The sequence below is a fragment of the Pagrus major genome, chromosome 23 (genome assembly GCF_040436345.1).
Source record: "Pagrus major chromosome 23, Pma_NU_1.0".
Lineage (NCBI taxonomy): Eukaryota > Metazoa > Chordata > Actinopteri > Spariformes > Sparidae > Pagrus > Pagrus major.
In genome coordinates this window covers 19,970,930-19,996,375 of record NC_133237.1, presented here as the reverse complement: position 1 = coordinate 19,996,375, position 25,446 = coordinate 19,970,930, and the positions used below count along the sequence as shown (strand labels likewise).

Here is a 25,446-nt window from a genome sequence, read left to right as displayed (position 1 = left end):
CAAATCCACTTCTCTTCACTGTCCAAATCCCTCTGCCATGTGAGTGAAATAACAGCAAGGCCCTGAAAATAGCACTGGAACTGCCCTCCTCACTCTATTCCCTTTACATCGCCTCCTCCCCCTCTACGACCACCATCGTCTGCCTGCACCATATACTCCGATGTTGTTCTGACATTGTTTGTGTATTTTTAAAAGTATTGATTAACATCTCATTAGATTTATATGTTCTGTTGGAACATTTTAATTAGCATTGTTTCAGTTATCGATGAATCTCTACAGGATGGAGGACAAATTGACAGCCGCGCCGTTTCACCGTGGCTGTGATGGGCCTCTCATTGAAAATCATTGGCCATAGCATCATGTATAACACCACCCAGCCTAATAAATGTACTGATGTCAGTAGCATAGGCTTAGCTGCTGGATCCCCATGTACGTTGCCCCCCTGCGTACACTCTACACATCTCTCTACTGGTTTATCCCTCCTTGCACTCGCTGCTCCCTCCCTCGCTCAGCATAAATCTCTCATTCACAAATAGAGGCCAAAAGAGGCTCAGCTGATGTGATGAGATTATTTTTTTTTTCTGATTACAAATCAACCTCAGCTTAGATAGATAGAAAAAACACAGCCCTGCTACATCCTCTTTCCTCTCCTCCCCTATGTGCTCTGGCTCCTCCCCTCTTTCATAATAACCCCACCCTTTCTGGACCTTGGCCCCTCCCCTCCACCCTCTACCCACCCACTTCTCTCCCTCACAGCCAGATCTAAGGACTTGCCTCAGCTGCACAGGTTGTGAGGGAGGGGAGAAAGAGTGAAATAGAGAGAACAGGAGAGGTAGAGGAGAGTATTAACAACTGCTGGTGAGGGAAAGAGGAGGTGAAAAAAAAAAGAGAGTCTGTTCAGTTTATTGTTTTTCTAAGAGAAGAAGGAAGGAGTGAGGCAGGAGAGAGAAGACTTCAGGAGTGGGACTACCCAGCAGTGGGAGGTTCCTCCAGGGAGGTTATAGTGATCCTCGGCAGCGACCTCTCCTTTCCACTGGGAGTCAGACCCCCAGGATCCAGAGCCATGGATCCCTCCGTTTCGACCGAGGTCGAGGAGGAGCCCAAGGAGAGGAAGAAGATCCAATTTGCTGTGCCCGCCTCTGCGCCCACCAACCTGGACCCTCGACAAGTGGAGATGGTGAGCAGGCGGTGGACAGATTGGTGTTTGACCCAAGGAAAAATTGTTTTTGTGTTTAGATTTTAAGTCTTTCACAGCATTCAAGCAAGAGGTGGCATTGTTTGGTGTAGTTATAAAGTGCAGTACAAACTCTGCAAAAGCTTCTCTCCCTGCTTTGTTTAATTTTTGACAAGTTCCTTATGCAGGGCTGTTTTTGCTGGGTCCGTGCCAGAAGTTTGAGAAATTATGATGACATTTCCCTCCCTGTGTTTCCTCATGAGATTAGTGTCTTGCTGTCTCATCTCATCTTGACCTGCTCAACAATGTAACATTGACAAGAAAGTCACTATCTTGCGCACGAAGTCAGTTCACTTTTTTGTAACTCAGCAGCAACAAGATGTCCTTGACATTTTCCTGCTGCCACTGTTAATAATCACAGTTTTTTTCATCTTTGGCTGCTTGACACCCTCTCTGCGTCAGTTTGACCTCTGTCATCTGAACCTTTCTGACTGCAATCCTTCAATCTTGCTTTGCCACAAAAGTGTCTTCATTCTTCTGCAAAATCTATATGCTCATTTTTGACAGGACAACTCTGATCTTTCTTTTTTGGCTCCAACGCTGGTGGCTCTTATTTTAGAGCAGGGGAAAGTGGGCCAAAGCTGGAACCGTTTGGTAGATCGAGGCCAATGGCTCATCCCTCCTGAGAGCTCGAGGAGAGGTGGTGCTGGAAAGGCAGCAAGAAAGAGATGATGGAAAGCAGAGAGAGAAAAACGCAAAACCTAATCTCTGGGTCTCACCTGTCTGGGGTCAGCTCCCTCAGTGGCTGTCCTTGTTTCACAGCTTGCATAAAACTGGCTTTAAATGGACTACAGTGATCATGCTGCATTTTTCTCTTGACTGGTCCAAGACAGTAATAAGTCTGTTTGAAGACTTTGAAAAATATTTCTTGCCACAAAACAAGTTGTATCATCTCAAGTTCTCATGTGAGACACTAATATTGAATTCTAGACCAACTGACTCGCTTAAATGGAAATATTTTGTGGTGCTTCATGTCACTTACACTCACATTTACACATGAACACTTTCTCGAGCCCCGTTATCACACTCTGATCCCTATCGTCTCTTCCAAGAAACCACAGGATATCAATCTACCATATGTGAGCTTCTCTGTCATCAAAAAAAACCCCTCACTTCCTCCGGTTTCGGGGAGGACCTTATTGCTCAATCACCTTATGGTCAAACAGTGATCGGCTATATTTAGCTTTCCTCCAGCAGGCTGGCCCTGGCCTTTACCTTCACATAGGTTTGTATGTGCATTTAAAGCTTCTGAGTCAGCATGGTGCTTCTGTTCGTGACACCAGTTTGTCAAACACCTATTTTGTGTAGGTGTTTCAAGAAGAAACTGAACCCTCAGATGATATGTCTATTTCGAGGAATTGGTTTGTATGATTGTGTGTACAGGAGGATGGACGCTGATTGTTGCAACAAAGCAACAATTGTGTGGAAGGGGAGTATGGGAAACCGACGGTCGTTCAGGGGAGGATGTGTTTATGTGTGTTTAAAAGCAGATAGCATCTACCCCACGCTGATGGGAGTCTCTAGGGACCTGTGGGTGGGCAGGGGTAACGGTTAACGACACTCATTTCATTCCCTTCCCCTCCCACAGCAATTACTGTTGCCCACAAGTCCGTCTTTGCTAATGAGTTGCAATGACTTTACCATTCTTTGGAACTTGTTACACAACCGGTAACTCCTTACTGCTCATCCCGATGGCATTTAAACTCCAAAACCGCTATCGACTGAACTGCCGGGGCCTTGTTACTATGGAGACGAGCTGCACAACTATTTCACCCATCGCTCCCCCACTGTTAGCATCTAAAAGGTCAACTTTAATGGACAACTCTGTCTGTCTGTCTAATAGGTTGTTTACATTGGTGCTGCTACATGTTTGTAGCTATGTTTGTGTGAATGCTCTTTAATAGGTTGGTTGTTTATGTGAGAGACACTTCCAAACCTCCCACTCAGTGAAATATTGCACTTTGTGGGAGAAAACAGCAGCAATTTGCACATGCCTCAAAGGTGTAAGATATTCTGACTGTGTATTTCTCACCTGTTTGTGAATGTTTACTCTGAAAGAGTATATTCTGCATGGCCTACCACGAAAAGAGATTACTTAAATAACAACAATAAACCCATCTTAATTAGATAATGCAGATTGTCTCGGTTTTATTAAGCTAAGTTTTGAGACATTACTTGCTTGCATCTTCTTCCGTACATGAAGCTGAAAAATTACCTACATATTCAAACGTTTTGTTAAAAAGCATGTTCAAGTTTTCAGTTAATAATGTCCCAGGTTACTTCATGTTAATCCATGGCCTCACTGTGAATAGATTTCTACCAACCTCTGAATACTGTCCTCAGTAGGGTCCCTGTTTCATCCAAAGCAACCTGAATGTCACTTATATAAAATCTGGGCGCAAGTGGAGTTTTCTCACTTTGCTGACAGATTTTTTTCCAGTTGTTTCTAAGAAAATATAAGCATGACTCACTCGTTATATTACCATGAAAGCCTTTTCAATTAAAGTCATCGAATTAAAGGGATCAGAGCGCAATGGGGATGAGAGATAGAGGGAGTTCACATGTATTCACATGTAAATGTGGGTGGAAGTCCAAGCATTGCAAAAAAATTTCCATTTTAGCAAGTCATTTAGTCTATAATTCAATATTATTGTCTCACATGAGAACACAACAAGTACTGTGACAAGAACTATCTAAATACAGGTAGTGTGAGATGAGAAAATCACACTTGATTCATGGAATAAAAGCGGCTGGAAAAAGTGCAATTATCACACTTTCTTGCAAACAAACTTGTTACAGCTGAGAGTCTCCTTTCGGGCCCTCAAGCACCTACACCAGAATCATTCAAGAACATATTCATAATATTTCCTTTCTTGGTTACATTGCTGTCCCTGCCATCTCTCAGTATAACTGCAATTATGTTCTGCCCTCCTAGTATCTTCTTGAAAAATCCTCCTTATCTTTTAAGATGATCACTCCTCACATCGAAAGGCAAAGAGCAAAGTTGTGGTTGTGCGCAGCACCAACGAGAAAGCACATGGCAGTGTTTACCATCCCTACCCCCACTGCAAAAAACACACCCACACACACCAATCCTGCTTGCTTTGCAACTGATGTAGGGTAATGTGCATAATGGACAGAGATTAGGGTCATGGTGTGGATGCTGAATCCCTGATTCCCTCCAAGTCTGCCTCCCTGTGGACTCAACAAGCAGACATCTCTATGTTTCTGAATCTGATCTGGTCAGGTCATGTTAAACCTTTGAACTGACTCAGAATATGAAAGGGAATATCAAAGGACACGAAAGGGCATCAGTTCAAACCATTCTGGTGCCAAACTCTTTCACATTAATCTATATTAAACCGAAAGGAATATTGGAGGGCATGATTTACGTTCCCCTGACCTGCCATCTCTCCCCACCTCGTCCCTCATCCTCCCCAGTCTCATCTCTAGGTTAAACGTCAAACAGCGACCTTTGATGCAGAGAGTGTTTGTGTGTAAACATTAGCGGTCTGGGGGACTGTCAACATGCACTCCCAGAAAGAACATCTTTTTGGATTGCAAAAAGCATGCTGGGTGCAGTGATCTTTCCCTTGCATGTGGACGGTGAGGAATGTCACTGTAGTGGTGTGACTCAGTTTGCCCAATGACGTGATCGGCTTTATGAAAATGATTTTTTTTATGTTCCCTGCAAAGTTTCCTTGTTGATGTTTGTAGTGGCCAAAACTAATTGGGAAAGAAATTATTTTAAAAAGATGAATTGCCTCACTGGAACCCACAGATTGTAATTACAGTTTGGACACAATCAATGGGTTTCTGTCTTCTTGTGGTTGGGTTATGTGTTTGTTCCTCCCTGCTTCTGACAGCCCTGCCGTTTTGATTAGTTAATGAATACAGAAACATTTTCATGGCCTGTGTCTGTCATCAGCAGTTTAGCACAAAGTTTTCCTTTCATATTCCTTTAGCAGTGTAGTTTCTGTGCCCCAAAGCCTCTTTATTGCATATAATCATTCATTCTCTTATTCTGAAAATCATGTTGTCTTAATGATAATATTGACTGAACAATCTGTCATCTTCTGTTGGCTCCTGTGCGCATGGATGTGTGTAATGTGTACACAGTTAAAAAACATAAATATTGAGCATGGGTAGAGTGATTTGTCGCCTGATGACAGTGTACACAGTGAGTTGAAAATGTGCCATAATGCCCGCTGCACCTCAGGCATGCATGGGGCACTGTACACTGTGCTTCAACACGCCCTCCCCTTTCACGTTGTGGTCAACAAATCCTCTGTTGTCAGTTGGTGTCATTATCCCACTCAGTCACTCAGCTTGTCGCTTCAGGGATCATTGTTTATCAAATCGAGTCAGGCTGCCGTCAGGGTGCAGAGAGAAACAGCCCCCTGATGTGCATTCATTCATTTCCAACTGCAGATCCACATTTTCTTTATATCTTTCTGTGACGGTGCAGAGAAATCACAGTGTATCTGAAGCACCTCATCTTTTAACCCTGGCTATTGCAACAACAGCAGAAATCATATCTATGATGAGAGGAAAGGGATTAGAAAGGCAACAGTGGCACAGCGGGCAGAGATATGGGGGTGGGGGGATAAGGGCTGGACAGGATCTGGAGCTGACTTGCCCCCACATGTCATTAGACATCACTATGTGTGTTGCAACTGTGTCAGGATCTTGGCCCCGAACGGCACTTTCCTCACTTTCAGTGTCAAGATCTGGACACCCTGTCTCTCATCAAAGACTGATGTATGCATAGAGAGGAGCACTCAGGCATGACTCAAACCAGATGGGATTGGTCTCGATTCCTGTTTCATCAACATGGAGGAGACATGGCATTATGTTATTGCTGCTGTGCCTGTTGTAATCTCTGATTTTCGTCACAGCGGTTGAGACATTTTTTTTTTTTTTTTTTTCATGTTTATCTGCTTGCAACTTAATGAGCTTGCACTGGGGCAGGCACACCAGGTCATCTTCAATATGTTTAAGGGGGTTTGACCAGAAGTACAAACAAGGTTGTTCACAAATACCACAGCCATAAAACTAAGATTTGGAATCTATGTCATCAGATGCTAAATTAAGATGTTTCTAGATATTTTTTTTTAACAATTATTTAACCAGGAAAGAGATTAAAAATCTCTTTTTCAAGAGAGTCCTGGTCGAGCAACCCAATTGCCAGGATGCTAGCTAAGTATGTATCTGTAAAACCACAGAAAAGATCTAACTACACATCTCTTTATGTTGTAACTTTACATTTGTTTGGGTTGAATATTATGTTTCTCTCTTGTTACAATGCTGTGCTTACACTCTGCCTAGATTTAGGCACAAAAACCACTTGGTAAGGGTTACATAAACATCATGGCTTGGCTTGAAAAACAGATTTTGGTCAGCATGATCACGCAGATGGTCTGACTTCCTCTGAAAAATAGCTGGTTTTAGTCGCCACAAAACCAGATGGAAATGTCTTGAACTGTCGACCGTTTGGCGGCCTCGTTGGCTGTAATAACGCCACCACCTTTCCATCTATTGCTGCGACAGGTGGCTAATAAGCTTATAATATGAAAGTGATATGCAACGTTTGGTACACATGTCAACCTTGGACGTAACTGTGGTTTGCAGAAATGTTAACTGATTGCCAAGACAGGCAGCAGCACAGTAACACAGTTGCCGTCAAAGTGAACAATAAAAGTGAAGACGAATAACAAAATGCTGACTCATAAAATATTGAAACATTCATCAACATTCAAAACATCTACCACCAAATGTCCTTTCTTCAAAGTTGTTTAGAATAGCATACCAAAAATAATCTTGTAAATAAGAAGGCACACCATCTAACGTGAGTATACAAAGAGCATTGGTGAGTAAGGGCTTCAAAAGATCTAATAAAATGTCACTGCTCCATGCTCACAAGTCTTGGTTACAATCCTTAGTGATGTTGAAATTTTACACTTGCTGAGTTTATACATGCCTTTTGCATCCAAGCAATGACCTGTAAGCTGCACAGCAACCATCAGCAGGAACCTTTTTTCATTCATCACCTGTGGGTACTAATGACGTGTCGGATGAGTAACTATAGCTACTTTGTCCTTTGTTTGTACCTGCCTGTTGACCTCTGGAACTGGTCTTTGTCAGCTGCACAATGTGACACCACTGAATTTGAGTGCACAAACAAGAAAAGGAGAGTTATCTGAGTGTTTGCAGGCTGTTAGTCGTGCCGTCGTCTCTGTGAAAGCTTTGATTGGCACCTCCCCTGTTGTCGCCGCGCCCTGAGTTTTGCTCCAGTGTGCGCTGTGCCCTGGCAGGTGGCTTCCTGTCACTCATCAGCCATTGGCACATTATTGCTGTTGTGTTGTGATGGTAGACCTTTCTTCCAACAAACTCTGGAACGACAGGCCAAACGGCTACCAGCAGCTAATTACGTAAATGCTGGGTGGGTACTGTGTGACAGAGGAGGAGAGCGGTTGTGGAGGGGGGTTGGTTGTCTGAGTATGATATCATCCTGCCAGTGGGTGCAGCATAATTACATTCTCCTATTTGGGGGTCATTGGAGAGCCCCTCCAGATGCTATCTCTAGCCCATCTGTTTATTTAGTTAGCCAGTGGTGGGGTCAAAGGTCAGTGCAAAAGTGTTATTTGAATGCTGAGAAGCAACATGCAGCAGCCTCTCAGACTTACGGGAATTCAGTGCTGCTGGTATTTGAATAGGAATGAGCACATCATGCATATGTGACGGACCTTGGACCTCAGTTTCAGATGGGGCTGTAGTTTGTCACGTCCTTGACCCTCTTTGAAACAGCTGGAACCTCGGCAAGCGGGTGTTGCTCACTGAAGCCCAGTTGAAGCTGCCTGAAAGCATTGTCTGTTAGTAACGACTGGGATCACTGGCCTTTGGTTGTGGATTTGTCATGCTTATGGAAACATTTTTGGCTGCCAGCTTTGTTAGGAAGGGGCAGTGTGGCCTGGTATGTTGGGTTTAATCCTGACAACAGTGTGTCCAATTCCAAAACACAAAACATCCTTTATGGGAGACACTACAGTGTCATGCAGGAGCTGGGAAGGTGGACTCAAATGCATGAGACGGCAGGCAGGAAGTGCAATGGAGGAAATTTTAATCATCTATTCTTTTGCTCAACATTTCATTTGATCCCTGTCAGTTTAACTTCTTGGATATAGTCAGAGAGTAAAAATGACTGAACGTAACATGACTAAAACTAAAACATTTCCCTGTCTGTGAACATTTGTGCCTGAGTCATGTCAGATAGATTTGGAGGTCTGGCTCTGCACCCAGCTCTCTCCTCCAGAGCTGGCCAGCTCTTAGCAGCTGAAAAGTGGCTATGCTGACCATAGACCCCTAGCGGCAAAAATTACATATTGGGCATTTAAAAATGTTACTTATTCACTTTTAGTGTCTACCCTTAAATTCCAGTTTGAAGGCAGAGATGATGATAAATTAGACATACTGATATTTTGGATGCCTCTTTGAATTACCAATGAGCTGTCCATCCATTATTTTATCCCACCAATAATAGTTACACTTATATAAATATATCTAAAAGATACATGTGTTTTATTTGTCAACAATGCATTTGCACTAGAACCAGAAAAAAGAAAAAAGAAAAAAAAAAAACGCCACTAAACTCATACTGAGAGGGATCATTTTTCACCTTATTGAACTTATTGCTTGATTGCACTTAGAGCACCACATGGGGTTCTCCCACTTGGTTTTAAAAGGTTCACTGCATGGAGGAGGGGATGTGGGGGTGGGTGTATGACTCAGAAAAAGGCCGATTTGGTTTAATTAAGTTGCTCTTCAGAGTTCATACAGGCTAAAGATCATGACAGCAGAGTCAGGGAATCAAACTGCAGCAGAGCAGCTCTCACCCAGAGACGGACGGAGCCGAGATGAGTGGCCTCAAGACAAGAGAGAGGGAACTTTGTATTCAGGAGACGTACCCAAGGTTTTAAGGAGGAGACAATTAAAGACCTGAAGGGGAGAGAAATTGAAAGGGTGAAAGATGTCTGTGCTGCCCCATGGAGTTAATGTTTACAGTTAAAAGAATGCAAAGAAATAAAGGATCGCAAATTAAAACTGCCATCCATCTTCACTGGGAAGAACAGGGCTACACCACTCAGAGACCTTAATTTCTTTACATTGCAAAAGAAATGAAAGCCCTTCTGAGTTTCTGGCTGAACATTTTGAGTCCGTCCCATTGGTGTACTATATGCGGTGCACATACACATGTACTTATTTCAGAGTGATGCAGTGGCATGCGCCTGTGGGCAGATGCCATAACTGCAAATCAATCTTGTACAAATCCATATCTATCCATCCGGAGCTGGGTTACAGCTTGGCCATGAGGGAGATAAAGCTTCATATGGACCTGAGTGATGCTCCCACATCTATCAGAGAGAGCTGACACACTCTGATTAATAGGACGACCTGATGTAATGCAGTGCCATTGGACACAAGAGATGTAAGCTGGCAGGGAATGAGATCTGAGGTGTGTTTGTCTCTGTGTTGAGGCCAGATCTGCACAGCTGACTCCCCTCGAGATGCTCGACTGTTAGCGCTGGTGTGGGGCAGAGCTTTAGAGCTTTTCTGTCTCGTCCCACTAAAACCCCAGAGACCCCTCCGATCTAGTTTATGCTGTCCTACTGCTGAGGCTTTTTATAGGCCCCGGCCACGAGAGCACCAGCTTAGAGGACTGCCACTGGGGAGCAGACCCATATCAGCCTATCTGCACCCAGGCTGCTACGCAAGAACGTGCTGAGCCAACACACATACCTGCGCACACACACAGACACACACACACGTGCAAAGTCAACATTTACTAATGACTCATGTACCCCACTCAGAGTGAGGTATTGGAGTCCTTCCTAGCTACTTGGCTGCAAATTGCACTTGACAAATTTATAAAAATACAACTTGTTCACAAGATTTTTATTTATATGGCACGTCTCTAAACACACCTGCAAAGGCCTTTATAGAGAGTTAAAGAAATCTTTAACAAACAAAAGAAGAAAGGAATGGAAAAGCATGACTGTTTTAATAAAAAACGTAATAAACAGGTCGACTTCAAAAGACAAACATAAAGCCAAACAGTCTGCCATTCCACCTTTCAATGAATCTAGAGGTTTCTTCCTCTCGCTGCCTCCAGAATGCCGACTCAGCACATGATTCACATCCAATCATCAGCTTTAGATAAACTGATACATCTAGTTTCTCTATGATCCATCAGCCAATATTTTTTATTGAGACCAAAGCTCTGTATGAGACCTATTGAGGTGCTGTTGCCTCTTGGGGAAGCCTGCAGGCGTACACCTGTGGAGCCGCTGAAAGGCCACCGCAGCAGCCTACTTAGAGCCCCTCAGTGCAAGTCCACAGAAGCTCGACTGATCTAGGTACAAAAACAATGGCTGCCAGTGAAGGAGAGGGTTTGGGAGATTGGGGGCAGGGGGTTTAGAGAAATAGAGGAGGGAGGGGGAGAGGGATAAAGCGTAGCGGGAGTAATCTCACACGCTGTGCCCCAGTGTTGGCATAAATGAGGAAGTCACATACATATTATATAACTCTGGGAGAGTGGGGTGGTTTTAAGGCTGGAAAATTACTAGAGTTACGATGTGTGTTTGTGTCATCTGGCATAGCCAATGTCATACAGCAACATGTCACTACCACCAACACTGCCACTATCACTGTGTGTGTGTGTGTGTGTGTGTGTGTGTGTGTGTGTGTGTGTGTGTGTGTGTGCATTAAAAAGAGTGTTTACCTGCTACAAATGTGTGTTGATGCCATGATTTAATTTTCATGTAATTGCATCAGTGGTGGAATGTAACTAAGTACATTTACTCAACAAGTACTGTATTTAAGTATTTACTCCATTATAAATCAGAGGAAAATGTACTTTTTACTGCACATTTTTTTAACTTCAGTTACTAGTTACTTTGTAGATTTAGTTTAATAATACAAAAATATAATCAACTAATAAATGATGATGTAATATTATAGATTTGGATTCGACTTTATTGATCCCACAAGCTACCAGTGTTGTAAAAAGTAGCCAGAAATTATACTTACCCATACAAATAGTGGTTGAATTAAAGTCTATTCCACATCTAATAAAATATCAAAAGTAATTCTTGGGCCATGTACTTGAGTATCAAGAGTACAAGTGGAAGTAAATTAAATTCGATATTCAGCATTTTTCTGAATATCTGAGTAAGGTTTTTATTTATCTGATTGCTGATACAATACATTAATTTAAAAATCTGCAAAGTAAGAGTTACTAAGGTTATCAAATAGTTGAGCAAGAGGAAGTAGCAGAAATGGAAATACTGTGACACAGTAAATTCTGCTAATAATAATTTTACTGAAGTATGTATTTAAAGCAGCGCTTGTATTTGTGGAGTATTTTCAGTTAAGTAAAGCATTTGAATTCTTCCACCACTGAACTTCATGTATTTTTACAACCTGTTTCACAATTAACCTGAGAGGTGGACTTTTATTTGCTGGTTTAGGAGGTCATGTCTTAGCATTTCACAAGACCAGTGTGATGATTACATGACAACATTAGTAGGACAGTCATCTGCACCTACACACACACACAAACACACGAGCACAGGTTCAGGTACATAGATGGACAGATTATGCTTCTCAGTGACCTCAATTATCCCACACAGTCATTTCACCTTTCATTTATCTCTCCGTTCCTATTTTTATCTCCATCTGAATAACAGAAACTGGACTCTGTCTTTCAAGTCTTTTCCTGCTTTTATCCTGGAACGGTTTATTTCAATGACACCATATTAGGAAAATCTTTGCTTTTCTTTTATAATTTCCACTGCAGAAATAGATAAAATAGTACGTAAAGGTATAGTGCCTGGGGCATTATACACATCACCAAACGTTACCATCACTTTAACTGGAATAATGTAACAGAGTCTTATCTCAAAAAAGAGAAGTAAAACTGGAGCGGTGAAACAGTTTTAGCAGCTACTTTGTGTAAGACTTAAATAGAAAGTTGTGGTAAAGTAAAATTTAAAAAGGGGAAGTTTTGTAAGCCATGATACAAACATTTGTAGGAACTAGAGTTTGGAGCTGCAGCAAATTATTGTTTTCAGTATCGATTAACCTGACAGTAGTCTATGTAGTGTCAGAAAACAGTAAAAAAGTGTCCATCTTAGTTTCTCACAGTCATGTTTGCTCTAATCAAATGTCCAAAACTGGCATGCGACAGAGGTACACAGCAGATATTCACAGCTAAGAAGATATACATTTTTACATATTTGCTTGAAAAAAAAACGACATTAACGATTAATCATACCTTCCTCATAATAACATTACAACAATCCAGTGGTTTTCCCAGTTTAATTGCTTTAATGCCTCAGGACTTGGCCATAGGCTTGGTCATGGCAACATCTGGTGTCTGCTCTCTCTTGTGGGTGTCTGTGTGGGCCACCTCAGGCTGCCCTGCGAGGCTGGTGAGCAGGTGTCAGGCAGGCAGAGGCAGCAGGGTTCACAGCATCATGGAGCCCCAGGCCTCCACACCTCGCCAGGGGGAGAGACAGGAGAGATGGAGGGGGGTTAAATGAAGCCCTGTGGAATTTCACTGCCAATAAAGAGATAGGTCTAATGATGAAAGGGAAATGCTAACAGGTCAGTAAACAAAGAGATAATAATATGATTTCAGGGATGACGAATCCTGGTGATGGAGAGGAGAGAGGGAGAGAAGTGCGGCTAATGTCACTGTCAAGGTATTAATGCTGAACATGGAAGTAAACCGGATAGAGGAAGCAGAGGATCAAGTGAGATGGAAATGGTAGGTGAATAAGAGATAGACAGATAGTGAGAGATCCAGAGGAGACAGGAAATCTGGAAGTTGCGTGAGGAGATTAAAATGTGTGTCTGGTGTCATAAATACGGGTGAAATCCACGCTCGATTACTCTGTATTGTCGTGTTTGACAGTGGCAGCTTTCCACCGCACGGCCCAGCAAGCCTCTGCTTTGGCAACATGTTCCTCGCTGCGATGACGCACAGCTCGCTTAACAAGACGGAGGTGAACTGAACACAAACACATGTCTACGTATGGAGCAGTTTTAGCCAGGCTACTTAACTCTCTTCCTGTGATGTTATGTGGTGCCGTAAACAGCAGTGCCCAGGTTCATGTCATGGCCAAGGTTGGCTGGCTCCACAGAGGACACCTTTCAATACCTCAGTTGTCTGACCTGCCAAGTCCAGTTAGCTGAACTGCTTTTATTCTCAGTGCACTTCATGTTATCCAACTGTTTTCCAAAAGCCAGTTTTGTAAATGTCAGCCATTAATCATTTTAGGATTGCTGGAGTCAAAGCAATCCAGTCGCCAGTATAAATGTTGGCATTGTACGTGTAAATTTTACATTTCTTTATGTTCACTTTTATGTTCACTTTTAAATTTTATGTTGTGACCACACTGTTCTTAGCGAAGCAAAGAGCCCACACAATTGGGTCATTTTACTTCAGGAGAGTTATTAAAGTGAAATGCTTTGACTTTTATATGGAGTACCAAGCAGTTACTTCATGTTTGCTTGAATGGTGCCTTATAAAGTTTGCAGTTTGCATTTCATGGAGAACACAGGCTGTATTAGGGCTCTGTCTTATGCCTGTTTCACAACGCGTGTACACCTGTACGCGTGCACGCTGCTTTGAGTTATTTTAAACGCTTCCATGAGCACAGTAATGTCACAAATATCTTGGCACATTTAAGCAGTAAAACTATAAACTTGAAGGGATAGAGGAAACTCTCCAGAGGAAACAATTAAACCTTTAACTTCTGAAATAAATGTTTTTCGACAGCTGTAAAGAAGCTCAGGATTTATCAGGAGAACGGCTGAATCATGCCAAATTGGCATAAAATACCTGATTTGGTCGCCACAAACATGGTTGGAGTTGAAGAGAAAATATTCGTTTTTTGCAAACACGGCTGGTAATTGTCCGGAGGTCTCCTCAATAAATATCCAGTGGTGTCACTTTCCAGATGTTAAAACACAGCTGCCCTCTCTCTGTACGAATGTGAACGTATCAGTGGTTTGAAGAGATGTTAGCAGCCAACATTTTACGCTGGCGACAGGGCTGAAATGTTCCAACCATTTGTTCGATATAAACATTTTGCACCCTCCTCAAATCTCTACAGGTGGTAAGTGTTTGATACTCAAACGATAAATTTTTGGTCTAATTGATATTAAAAGGACTATTGCCAAAAGAAATAACAAACTGTAAAAGTGCAGTCCCGCAGGCAGGGCACAATGTTGGTGAGCTGGAGGGGCACAGCCGGGCATTTGTTCCTACCAGGACAGAGAGTGCACTGTACAGTGGCATATGTGGAGTGCAGGGCTGCAGTCCGTTTGCTCTCAGACAGACGACGAGTGGTGACCTGGCTTCAGCCTCGAGGGATCAGTGTGTAGGGCTGGAAAGGGAGTGTCTGGGCTGATTGCTGGGGCTCATTTAGTCTAAAATCCTCTTTTCCATGGTCTCTCTGTTTGTGAGGGTGTATATGACTGTACATCGTGCACTCAGGTGATCAAAACCTACGTTGTGTGGTGTGTGAATAGGTCATTCAGTTCCAATAAATCCTGTGTCAAAAGCTTTAAAACCTCTTAAATGCTGGATAATTTGAAACTGCAGCAACAAGCATCAATTGAGCAAACTGTTAACTGTATCTGTCAATGAGATCACAGTTGCATAATGAGTCTTCCTCTGCTCTACTGACCGACCGTGTGTGCGCTCTGACCTGACCAGTATTGAGTGCTGGAACTTGCTGTTGGCTGTTGACCCATCAGCCAACTGGGCAGCAGCACTAATGAAGTAAGCGAGGCCCCGGTATGCCCTTCAGCATGAACTGTCAACATTTTCCCGTCTTGACTGATATGGCTTTGTGCTAAGCATTATTAATAATACAGTATTGGTCGGTTTAATTATTCATGTATTTATGGCTGCCTGTTATGTTTGTGTTTGTTTACAGATCCGGCGCAGGAGGCCCACACCTGCCACGCTGTTTAGAGTAGCTGACCAATCATCCCCTGAGGATGATCAGTCCACCCATCAGGTAAAGGTGAAGTCAAAACAGTTTTCTAATAATAATTCATGTCTCATCTGTCCTCCATCAGTGCTTCTCCACCCATGAAATTAGAAAAATCACCCACAAGGTACCATTTGTTTGCCCAAAGCTCTGTAGAAATGTTGATATGATACATACTTATTTAACAGAAATGTACAAAAAAAATGTACAAATTTTATCCTGGCCACTGGGCTGGGCTGGCCCTGATGTTGATCCATCATCACAAAGTAATGTTGTGTGTTCAAAACTACGAACTTCAGCTTTCAAATGTTTACAATTTCCAGATCTTAAAGGTTCATTCTTGACCTTAGAAACAGCAGCTTGACAGAAGAAGCTACCCTGAGTAATGATAATAGAGAGACACACCTATCGTTTCTGCTGCTTGTGGATCCCTGCAGTTAATGTCATTAATATGCTCCTCATTAAAGCCATATTTCATCCATCCGCTATTAATCAGAGTGATCATTTTTATGACCTGTCCTGCCTGATCCGTGCATTTCAATTACACGCACACAGACATGCAGCAGCGTTCCTCCTCTCAATATCAGGGTATTTTCTCATATGCAATCCAACAGAGTAGTCGATGGGACAGATGATTGTGAAACAGCGGGGGCAGAGGGTCCAACAGCCACGGACAACATGCCTGTCCATCAGCGAGGATGAGTGCCGCTGTTTAATAGCGATGCTCTTGATCCTGGCGCACCTGGCTCTTGAAGGGAATAAGAGATGACACTCTGATTGGTTTCATTTATGTTATGCCCAAAACACAACCACAACTAATCAAGGGTCTCAATACAACTCCTTCGCGCCATCAGCCTTACGTTGCAGCCGGACTATTAAAATGGAGTCAAATAAGGCCCCTTACCTTGATGTACATGTGGATTTAGACACTAGTGGGCTGTTTTCTGCTGAAGGGGACAGTTTCTCGTGCTCACCTCCAGTTCAATGTGCAGAATTTTGTGGTATCACAACCAGTTTGGAGCCAATGTGGAAAAGTGTGATGTGGAAACGTCTCCAGTGCACATTCACTGAGAATCAAATTTTGAGTGAAGTAGGGGACATAGAAGAACAAATATTCACATATTTATAGATTCTGCATTTTAGTCCCAAATTTTAATTCCCAGCAGAGTGTTTTAATGTCTGAAAACATGTCTGAGGGGATTTTTAAAGAGACATTTATGAGAAAAATCCGTGGTAATGTTTCTCTCTCTTTGTTCGCAGTGGGTCGTAGGAGAGAACGGAGTGCTCAAACCAAAACGTGTCAACCCAAACGTGTATCAGCCTCCATCACTCAAAGGTAGGGGTGATAAGAACTGAAACTACAGGTGGTGGTTGTGTGTTGTGATTCATCCTTGTGTTTAAGTCCTTTTTGTTCTACCGTGCTTCGCTGCAGTCAATTGCCTCCTTGCTTTCCATGCTTCATGATAGCTGACGAAGGAAAAAAATGCATGCGACAGATGGCTAGATGTGCATTAAACGTCTTTATTTTTGTTTTTGTTTTCTGCATGTGCATGCGTCATATGCATAGGCGTGTCTCTGTGTGTTTCTGCTCTTCGTATACAGCAGGGTGCGTGTATTTGTGTGTGACAGATAGAGAGAAAGAGAGATTAAAGTGTGACAGCTGTGAGACAGTGAGTGTGAGTCTAGGAAAGTCTGGATCATCCTGGATTACAGTCAGTTGTGTATACAGCTGTGGCACACACACACACACACACAGGCATGAACACAAACATATAGGCAGTATAGAAATACACAAACGCATACTTTCTTTCCTGTCTTTATGCATGTGGCTTCCTGCTTGTCGCATGATAAAGGAGCAAAAATCTACATTTCGGTGCTTGTCAGCAGAGCTTCGTTTAATGGGGATTTCTGGGTGTGTGTTGCGTGACGAGTGATGACATAATGAGCCAGGAAGCCTCACTCCTGCATCAGAAATCTGCCCTTCATCAGCTCAGATGCAGAGAGTGAACGAGAGAGCTACCTCGGAACAATTTCCAATTACATAACCTACCTCGAGCTTGGATAAGTGACCTGCCTCAGTGCCGCATTGTGTATCTGAGGGTGTTAAAGAGAGAAAGGGAGAGAAGCCAAGGTGACCCAGAGGAAGTGAGAGGAGGAGTTTAGGTAATATCATAAGAGAGAGGAGAGTGTACAGGGAGGGAGAGAGGAGAGTGTGAGTCAGCACTGCCAAGAGAGAGCGTCGAGGAGGGCGGGCAGTCGAGGAGAGACGAGGGTACAAACAAACAGATGGGAGGACAGGGTGAGAGAAGGGATAGAAAACAACGGCGGTGGCTTCTCTGTAAAAATCAGTGTGGGGTACCGTGTTGCCGTTGCTTGCCTGTCTGTCTGTCAGTGCATGTGTTTAATTGGCTTCCTGCCTATCTGGCATGTAGTAAAATAAACCCTCGAGGCTTGATAACAACTGACAGTGTTGAAGCGTGGTAAAACCAAAACAACATATCCCTCTATCCCTGTGTCTGTGTCCATATGTTTGTGTGGCCGTCTCCCTGTGTGTGTGTGTTGTGTTTACCTGTGTGTAGCTGTGCAGAAGATGGCTGAAGCACACATGCAGAACCTAGGTGTCTACCCCCCTTTGGAAGACCCTTGTGAAGGGGAGGAGGATGAGGACAACTGGCAGGGAAAGGAGGGAGAGGACACATCTCCCACCAAAGCTGCTGGTGAGAGGGAGGCTCTCTGTCAACTGGCTGGGACTCGACACAACAGCAGCAACACTGCACAGCAAGGACAACACTGTTGTTGTTGTTTGTAGAGAAAAATACACCCTGTGGCACTTAAACACTGCGAAAAAACAGAACAACTGGCAAAAAGACAGTGGGTTCATGCTTACAAATGTTGAAACGCAGTCCTGATCAGTGGTTTGTGGCTTGGCAGCTGTCAAACCCCTCCACATCCCGACATTCACATGCTGAACAGTCAGCTCATATATACTGATACGATATGTATGACACATATGACGTATCCATGCAGGTTTGCAGAAAAGTAAAATCCCAACATTTTATTCTGGCAACTGGGGCGACTTCAAATGAAGCTGACAGTCCTTCATCAGATATATAATACAGTGGGCCTCACAGGCTGCTGATGTATGCAGTGTAAGAGTATCTGAAGGTGTATTTTTCCTTCAGGTTTGTGTGATGGTCCACTTTGCCCTGGTGTCTGCACACATTTCACACAGTTTGAGATTTCAGAGCATGAAGCCATTGTTTGATAACAATCCTGAAAGAGTGAGAAAAACACATTTTTACAGCCTTGAAAGTTTTCCAAGATAGATCAAGTGTCACAAAAAAAACTTAAGCCTTAATCATTTTATGCTCGTGCTGTGTTACAGCCAAAGTCGGATCTTGGAATTTCCTTGTTAAAGTTTCCAGCTTACAAGTGTTTCAGGTGCATGATGCCAAAAGCTGACAAAATATTTTCCGTTACAAAAAAAATAGTGTCTCTTGGGCAAGTGTACACACAACTGGACCCTCAGCAGTGCAGCACACTTGTGTATAAACCCAAAAAATGAGGTAACAGACGTTACTGTACATTTGATTTTACAGCACTTTTATATTTGGAAGTGTGTCTAAATACTCCTTTAAAAAACAAACATAAAGTGGTACGGGCAGGAGGGAAAAAAAGGAAAGAAATGAAACCAGCAATCTGTTTAGCGACCATATGATGGTTTTGTAAACATTTATATTATTTAACCTGCATGTTAGCTCCTCTGTGGGTCGACCAGCAGCACAGGTGTCATATTATCTGTCTGTCTGTCACCCCAAATCTGTCAGAGGCATCTGACTGAAAACGTGGAGCCAACACCTACGAGTCACAGAGGCCAGACAGGATTAATAAGCACAGACAGCAGTCCGATCCTGATCTGTATTCTGCTCTGTTTCAGCGCTTGTTCTGTTATTTTATACTTTAATGCGTAAATCAAAGCTTTAGACTCAGTTTGAGTTATGAGCTTTGAGTTTGATCTCCAGCAAAACAAAACTAAATATTAGTAAATAAATCTTAAATTGCAGAGAACTTTTTTTTTTGCATGAACACTCCATTATTATTTAGTTTTATGCTGCACAATTATTGGTTTTTAATCTCCATTTTATCACACGAGAACAGTGGCATTTCATTCAGAATTACTGCTCTGTCAGCGCAGATGACAGACTGTCTCAATAAATCCTGGTGAAACACAAAAGTGCCAGGATTTTGAAGGATCCTGATTGGGCCCTTTGATTACAGTTCATCTGTTCTTTCAGCCGAGCGACACAGTTTGGGCTCGGCCTGTGTCATCACAGACAAGACAAATCAAGGCAAACGAGTTCATTAATCAGTTAGCTGTTCATCACAAGATTGACATCTGATAAAAGTCTCCTTTTCTGTCCCATCCAGGGTGTTTCTGAGTTTGTTTTGCAGCTTAGAAATGAAAAATGTGTGTAATATCACCAGAAAAAAAAACTTTTTCATATTTCTTTACAGTACAGCCCATTTTCCTTAAAACATTCCCATTCCTGAATTGATTATGCATCAATCTATGTGTCTAAATAACACTAAAATATTACTCAATGTTTGTCTTTAAGTTGTCCATTTGCTAGTTGGTTGGTTGGTTGGTTAGTCAGCAGGATTACACAAAAACTACTGAACTGATTCCAAAACTTTTGGTGAGTACGAATCATTTACACACCAAAACATCTAAATACAGGGCCCAGGTGTAAAAAATACCAGAAATCCCCTTTAAAATGGTTTTGTCGCCACAAACACGGCTGGAAATTGTCTTGACGTCTCATCAAAAATATCCAGTTAAAGTGGTCTTTCTTTCTGAAGCTGTCAGGCTCAGCTGTAACATCACCACCTTGCCTCTTCCTCCTGACATGAAAATCAGTTCATATACACGTCAGATACACAAACGTATCAGTGGTTTGCAAAAACATCAGTTTTTTGAGTGGCTGATCAGTAATTAACAAATTGTTTTCTACTTTCTACTTTCAGTACTAGTGCCTCTCACAAGCGTCTCAATCTAAACCAAAGCCACAGGGTTTTGATACATTGGCAACAATTTTTCTGCTTGTTTTGACATCGGTCTTTGTCTCCTCAGATCACCAAGAGACGGCGACCACCGAGCAGTCAGACAAGTTTTCCAGCGTGAGAGAGACGAGCAAGGAGGAGGACGACGACGACGAGGAGGGGGACAAACTCAAGGAAACGACAGAGGAGAACAGCCGGGATAGTAACTGAGAGAGAAAGAGAGAGAGACAGAGAGAGAGCAGGGAAAACATTTGGAGGGAAGTGAAGGTGTTTTATCAAATGGTTAAAATCTGAAGAACTCAGATGAGATGAGCTGTTTTGTGGATGTCAGTGTGTGGAGACTTCCGTGAAATCAAACATGTGAGTGAGCAAAGATTTAACCTCTGATGGGCAAGGTGGATTAAAGCGAGGACAGAGGGGGAGTTTGTGTTTTAGCAGTCAGCCTTTATGAGCAGGCGAGGAATGATACTGACAGAGCAGACTACAGACGCCACTTTGGCCCTAATGTCCCTTTGTTTATAGAGAGAGTGGAGGGGCCAAGGTCAACATGACCAAATACCCTGTTAGACCAGTCCTCCCTCCACCTTAATGCTTCTGCACAGAGCTACATGTTCCTTTAAACAGGGTAATAATGACCACGATCATCACAAGACACACACACATATAAACTCTCTTGGGCACATTTTAAACAGAGACTCTTATACGACCCTTTCAAAAGTACTTGAAAGTCTTTAAACGCGTGTGTTCCACTTTTATTGTGAGGCATCTTTCTCATAATTCAGTGTTTAGCCCTGTGATTAAATGTGCATGTAGTGCCATCTTGTGTTGAAAACAGGAACAGCAGGTTTAAAGTGATACTCCAGCCCAACATATTTATTGCATCAAGTGCTTAAAGTTAAAATCCTTAATATTTTTATTGAATAAAATCCAGTTTTAATTCTTTTTGATGATTGACTTCAACCATTCGGTGTATTCACATTGTGTAACTTTCCCTCAAGCGCTATTTCCGGTATTTTTCATTCCCTTGTGGGATTCAAATAACCGAAGCACAAGGGATTCATGGAATTCAGAATAAATCTTGGCAATGTACATTTTTGCAAACAATGGAAAAGTCGAAACTTTACATTTCTTTATGTTTAATTTTTAATTTAATGTTATGACAGTGCTGTGCTCATGGTCTGGTTTGTTTTAGGCACAAAAAACACGTAGTTACACACATCCTCACACCTACACGACTCACAAAAAGACATATATGACCATTCCTTAAACAACATAACTGTGGCAGCGTACCAGCATCCGGCATACCGGACCTTCGTTGTGTGCTCACTGTTTGGTTAGGTTTAGGAAAACATCATAGATTGGCTAAAAATAATATTTAAGTTAGGAGCCTAGTTAAGTTAAGTACGTAACTGTAGTTATATAATGTACATGACGTCACTTTAACAGTGGTTAGAAAGTTAAAATAACTCACTGTGGACATGAGGAGCGGTCTTCCTGTCCTCATTTGACCCAACCGTCCGACCCAGACCTCCTCCCTATGTGGACTTTTTGGTCTTTGTCCTTCACCTGACTTCCTCCTTTGTTGCTGTAATAATTAAAAGGCCACTCGAGGTCGCCGTCTAACAAGAAACATAAATATGAGTTGTAGTAGGCTGCCTTCACAGTCGATTTATATGGTCGTTTTCTGGTGAGAACGACCTACTGTAGAAATGTTATGATGTGTATGAAATGTTCAAAATGAACACATCTGTGGTTTGCAGAAACGTACAGTGCCAACATTTTATTCTCTCACTCTCCTAATCAGAACTGAAATCGTATTGATTATGACTTTAAGCTTTAAACGGTGGCTGCTGCTGCTTTCATCCATTTCATAGAGTCAGCGAGTCTTTGATAAAAAGATAGACACTGAAAGCATTTTGGGGTGGAGTATCACTTTATTCATGACGATTTCAACAATAACAACCACAATGTTTGTGTTAAATCTGTGTGCAAGTGTGCGTGTGGTCGTTTGATACCACACGTCATATTTGAGTAAAATTCATCTTTAAAGGGCGAAGCTACCTCTGATTTGTTTGACATACAGAACCCAACCATCGCCTCCCCCTCACATCACACACTTAAACTCGACTCATTGTGAACTGACACCACGTTAAGGATTAAAAAAAAAACTAATATAAAGTCTTTTCCATTCGGGATTTCTCAGTGCTCACAGATTCCCTTTTGTATGTTAACACTTTTCTATCTTCATCTTCTGATTTGTTGTAAGAGCTATTTTTCTAATCTAGCGTCCAGTGTGTGAGTAGCTCAGCTCTGTCCTGTTTCTACTGTCTATATCCTGCATAACTCGTGCAGCAGAGAAAGCCTATAACCAGGCACTGCAGTTATACGACTGGCATGTGAGCCAAATGGTGACTGCACAAACTTTCTGTAGTCTTTTTACCACAAACATTCACTTGGTCTCTCTTTTCTCGGCGTCAGCGACAACTTTTAAATGTTTTTAGTCGACATCTATCTAATTTCATTAGATGAAATGTATGAGCAGGTTTCCAGGATGAATAAATCTTGCTGTTTGTTTCATCTGAGCTGCGGTTTGTATATAAAAACTGTGTGAAACTTTTTTAACCTCTGACCTGCCCAAATTGTGGGATGACTGGATGAGCAGGTTGTGTGTGTTGAGGCTCTGCAGCCGACGCTGTCCTCCCTACTCCGCTCTCTGTCCGCCTCCTCTCCCCTCCTGGGTCAGAAGAAAACAGCCATGGAAAGACATGTATGAACTCTTATGCTTATTCTGTCTTTATTTTTATTTTATTTTCTTCCATTCTCTTGTTTCTCAATGTGATGTGGATGTTTTAAAGTGAGCAACAATATGATATCAAAATAAACAGTTTTTCCTTTTCTCCTTTAAAGTGATCTGTATGTATATGTATGTATGAGTTTTCATTCATTTTGTTTTGCTGAACAAATTTATTTTCAGTCACTGTTCTCCATGAAACACAAACACTAAAACTACATGGTTTATTAAACATCAAAACAAAGATTCTGATAAAATGAGGAGAAATGATAAAATGTGTTGTGCGGGTTTATAAAGGAGAATGATTTATAAAATATGAATTCTTATTCTCATGTAAAACAGCAATAAAGGCTTTTCTGGTGCAAAGTAAAAGAGCAAGTAGTGAAAAGTACATTTTTACAGACGTAGAAACAGAAGAAGGTAAACTCAAAGTTTGTTTTTTGGGTCTCACAAGAAAGCATAATCAAAATGAATGTTTTTCCACCAAAATATATTTCTTTCTCTATAATTGTGCTGATTGAGTCTACTGAATGAAATCAAGCCCAAAAGTAAAGTTTTTATTAACTGATGTGACACAAGCTGAAGCTTATATATAAGATCAGACTCTGAGCCACAGAATAACTTTAAAAACTATGAAGAAGATTCTTGTTTTTAATGACACAATGTGCACTTTGTCTATTGCAATGCGAATTTTTTTTAGAAGATATTGTGAAATGCATCATTTGGTATTTTTAAAACTTTAGTCTTGTTTAATTTAGTCTCAAAAGGACGTAGTGCTCTTCTTTTCTTGGATTGACACTTATTGGTGAAAAAAATACTACAACAAAAAAAACAAATTGTTTGATAATTTACCTTTTACAGTGCAGCGGTTTAATGTAAAACATTTCTCACATATTAAAGGGGGTTTCATCTTGCTAAGAACTTTTATTAAAGGCCCTTTAAATGGCATATTCTGTTTTCTAACGAAACCGGAAGTACAATGCAGATTATTCTCTTGCAGTGTTTAACAGCGAGCGGTGGGCCCGTGGTTTCTTTTTTGTTTTGAGCAAAGATTTAGAGCAGAAACAATACATATTATTATCGTTATTATATATATATTAAAAAATACACTTATGATGATTTGAGCTAGCACCACTCGTGTAAAACAGTGCACATATACACATCCGTTTAGTTTGAAAGCTTTATTTTGGAATGTACACACCGGAAGTTTTTGTGTTGATTCTCAGCATGGGGCCAGTTACAGCATGAAAATCTGTAAATAAACTAAAGCAGATTAACGTGGAAAGTGTCGCCACACTTTAGCATCTGACATCTAACACGTGTTTATAAAGGACCGCGTGAAAGTGGGAGACTCTCTTTTAATGTTGGAGGAAACTTTTTAAGCTAGCGTACCTTGTGCTGTAAGAAGCTAGCTATACTAGCTTGCCAATGCTACCGCCTTTATCCATTCGTATGTCTTTCCTCCGCGCTTGAGTTTTCCTGCCCTCTAGCGGCCACATCGAGGAACTACATGTTGTTGTCGTCAAGCTAGACACAATAGCATAGTACGACTTCCGGTCATACTTTTGAAAAAATAAAACCCACAAAGCACATGATTGTAGTTATGCGCTGTGTCCGCCAGAGGGCAGCGCAGCTTACACAAACGTTAAAATTGGGCATAATAGCTTCATTTAAACGTTTGAAAATCAACACTTGCTTCATTCATATGACATTATAGTGAAATAAGGTTGTACAAGTTTTACAATGTCAGTATAATAGCTTCTAAAGGTGAAGAAAACAGGACAACTGATTTTAAACACAGAAATAAATACATTAAAGCATACAGCTAGACAGCTAGAGACGGATAAAACAACAACAACAACAATAAATCGTTAAAAAGGAAAACAAATACAAATGATAAAATTATGTATTTTAAAATGAGATATACAGTAAATGTGATGCGATTAGTATCAATTTATATTCTGTTGTTTTGTTTTTGTTTTTTAAGTCACGTGTACATAGTTTTCAAGAGTTTTGATTTGGTCTGAGATGGTGCTTAATTTTTATTTATTTATTTATTTATTTATTCATTTATTTATCTATCTATCTATTTATTTTTCAGTTGGCTAGTTAGTATACAGACAGAGGTGTAGTTACGGGCTGTGGCCACTGGAGGGCACCAAACACCAGTAAATAAAGTCCACGAACGTCAAGTTACATATAATAGCTTAGTAACACATCCGGTAAATGCCTTCAAAATAAGACTTTCAACACAAGCGCCGTGTTGGCGGTCACGTGGTTTTTTTGGCGTGTTGGTC

General features: G+C 41.6%; 1 protein-coding gene across 2 annotated transcripts; it reads left to right on the top strand.

Moving 5' to 3' along the window:
• Window positions 1–758: 758 nt before the first annotated feature.
• On the top strand, window positions 759–21,421 carry ppp1r1b (protein phosphatase 1, regulatory (inhibitor) subunit 1B). Of its 2 annotated transcripts, none has more exons than XM_073493704.1 (5): window positions 759–1,177; window positions 15,241–15,324; window positions 16,558–16,633; window positions 17,877–18,014; window positions 20,429–21,421. In XM_073493704.1, the coding sequence occupies exons 1-5, from the start codon at window positions 1,064–1,066 to the stop codon at window positions 20,566–20,568; spliced, it is 552 nt and encodes a 183-aa protein (XP_073349805.1). In that variant the 5' UTR covers window positions 759–1,063; the 3' UTR covers window positions 20,569–21,421. The 2 variants fall into 2 exon arrangements, with proteins under 2 accessions (XP_073349805.1, XP_073349804.1); XM_073493703.1 differs by having other exon boundaries at window positions 973–1,177; window positions 15,241–15,330.
• Window positions 21,422–25,446: the final 4,025 nt, after the last annotated feature.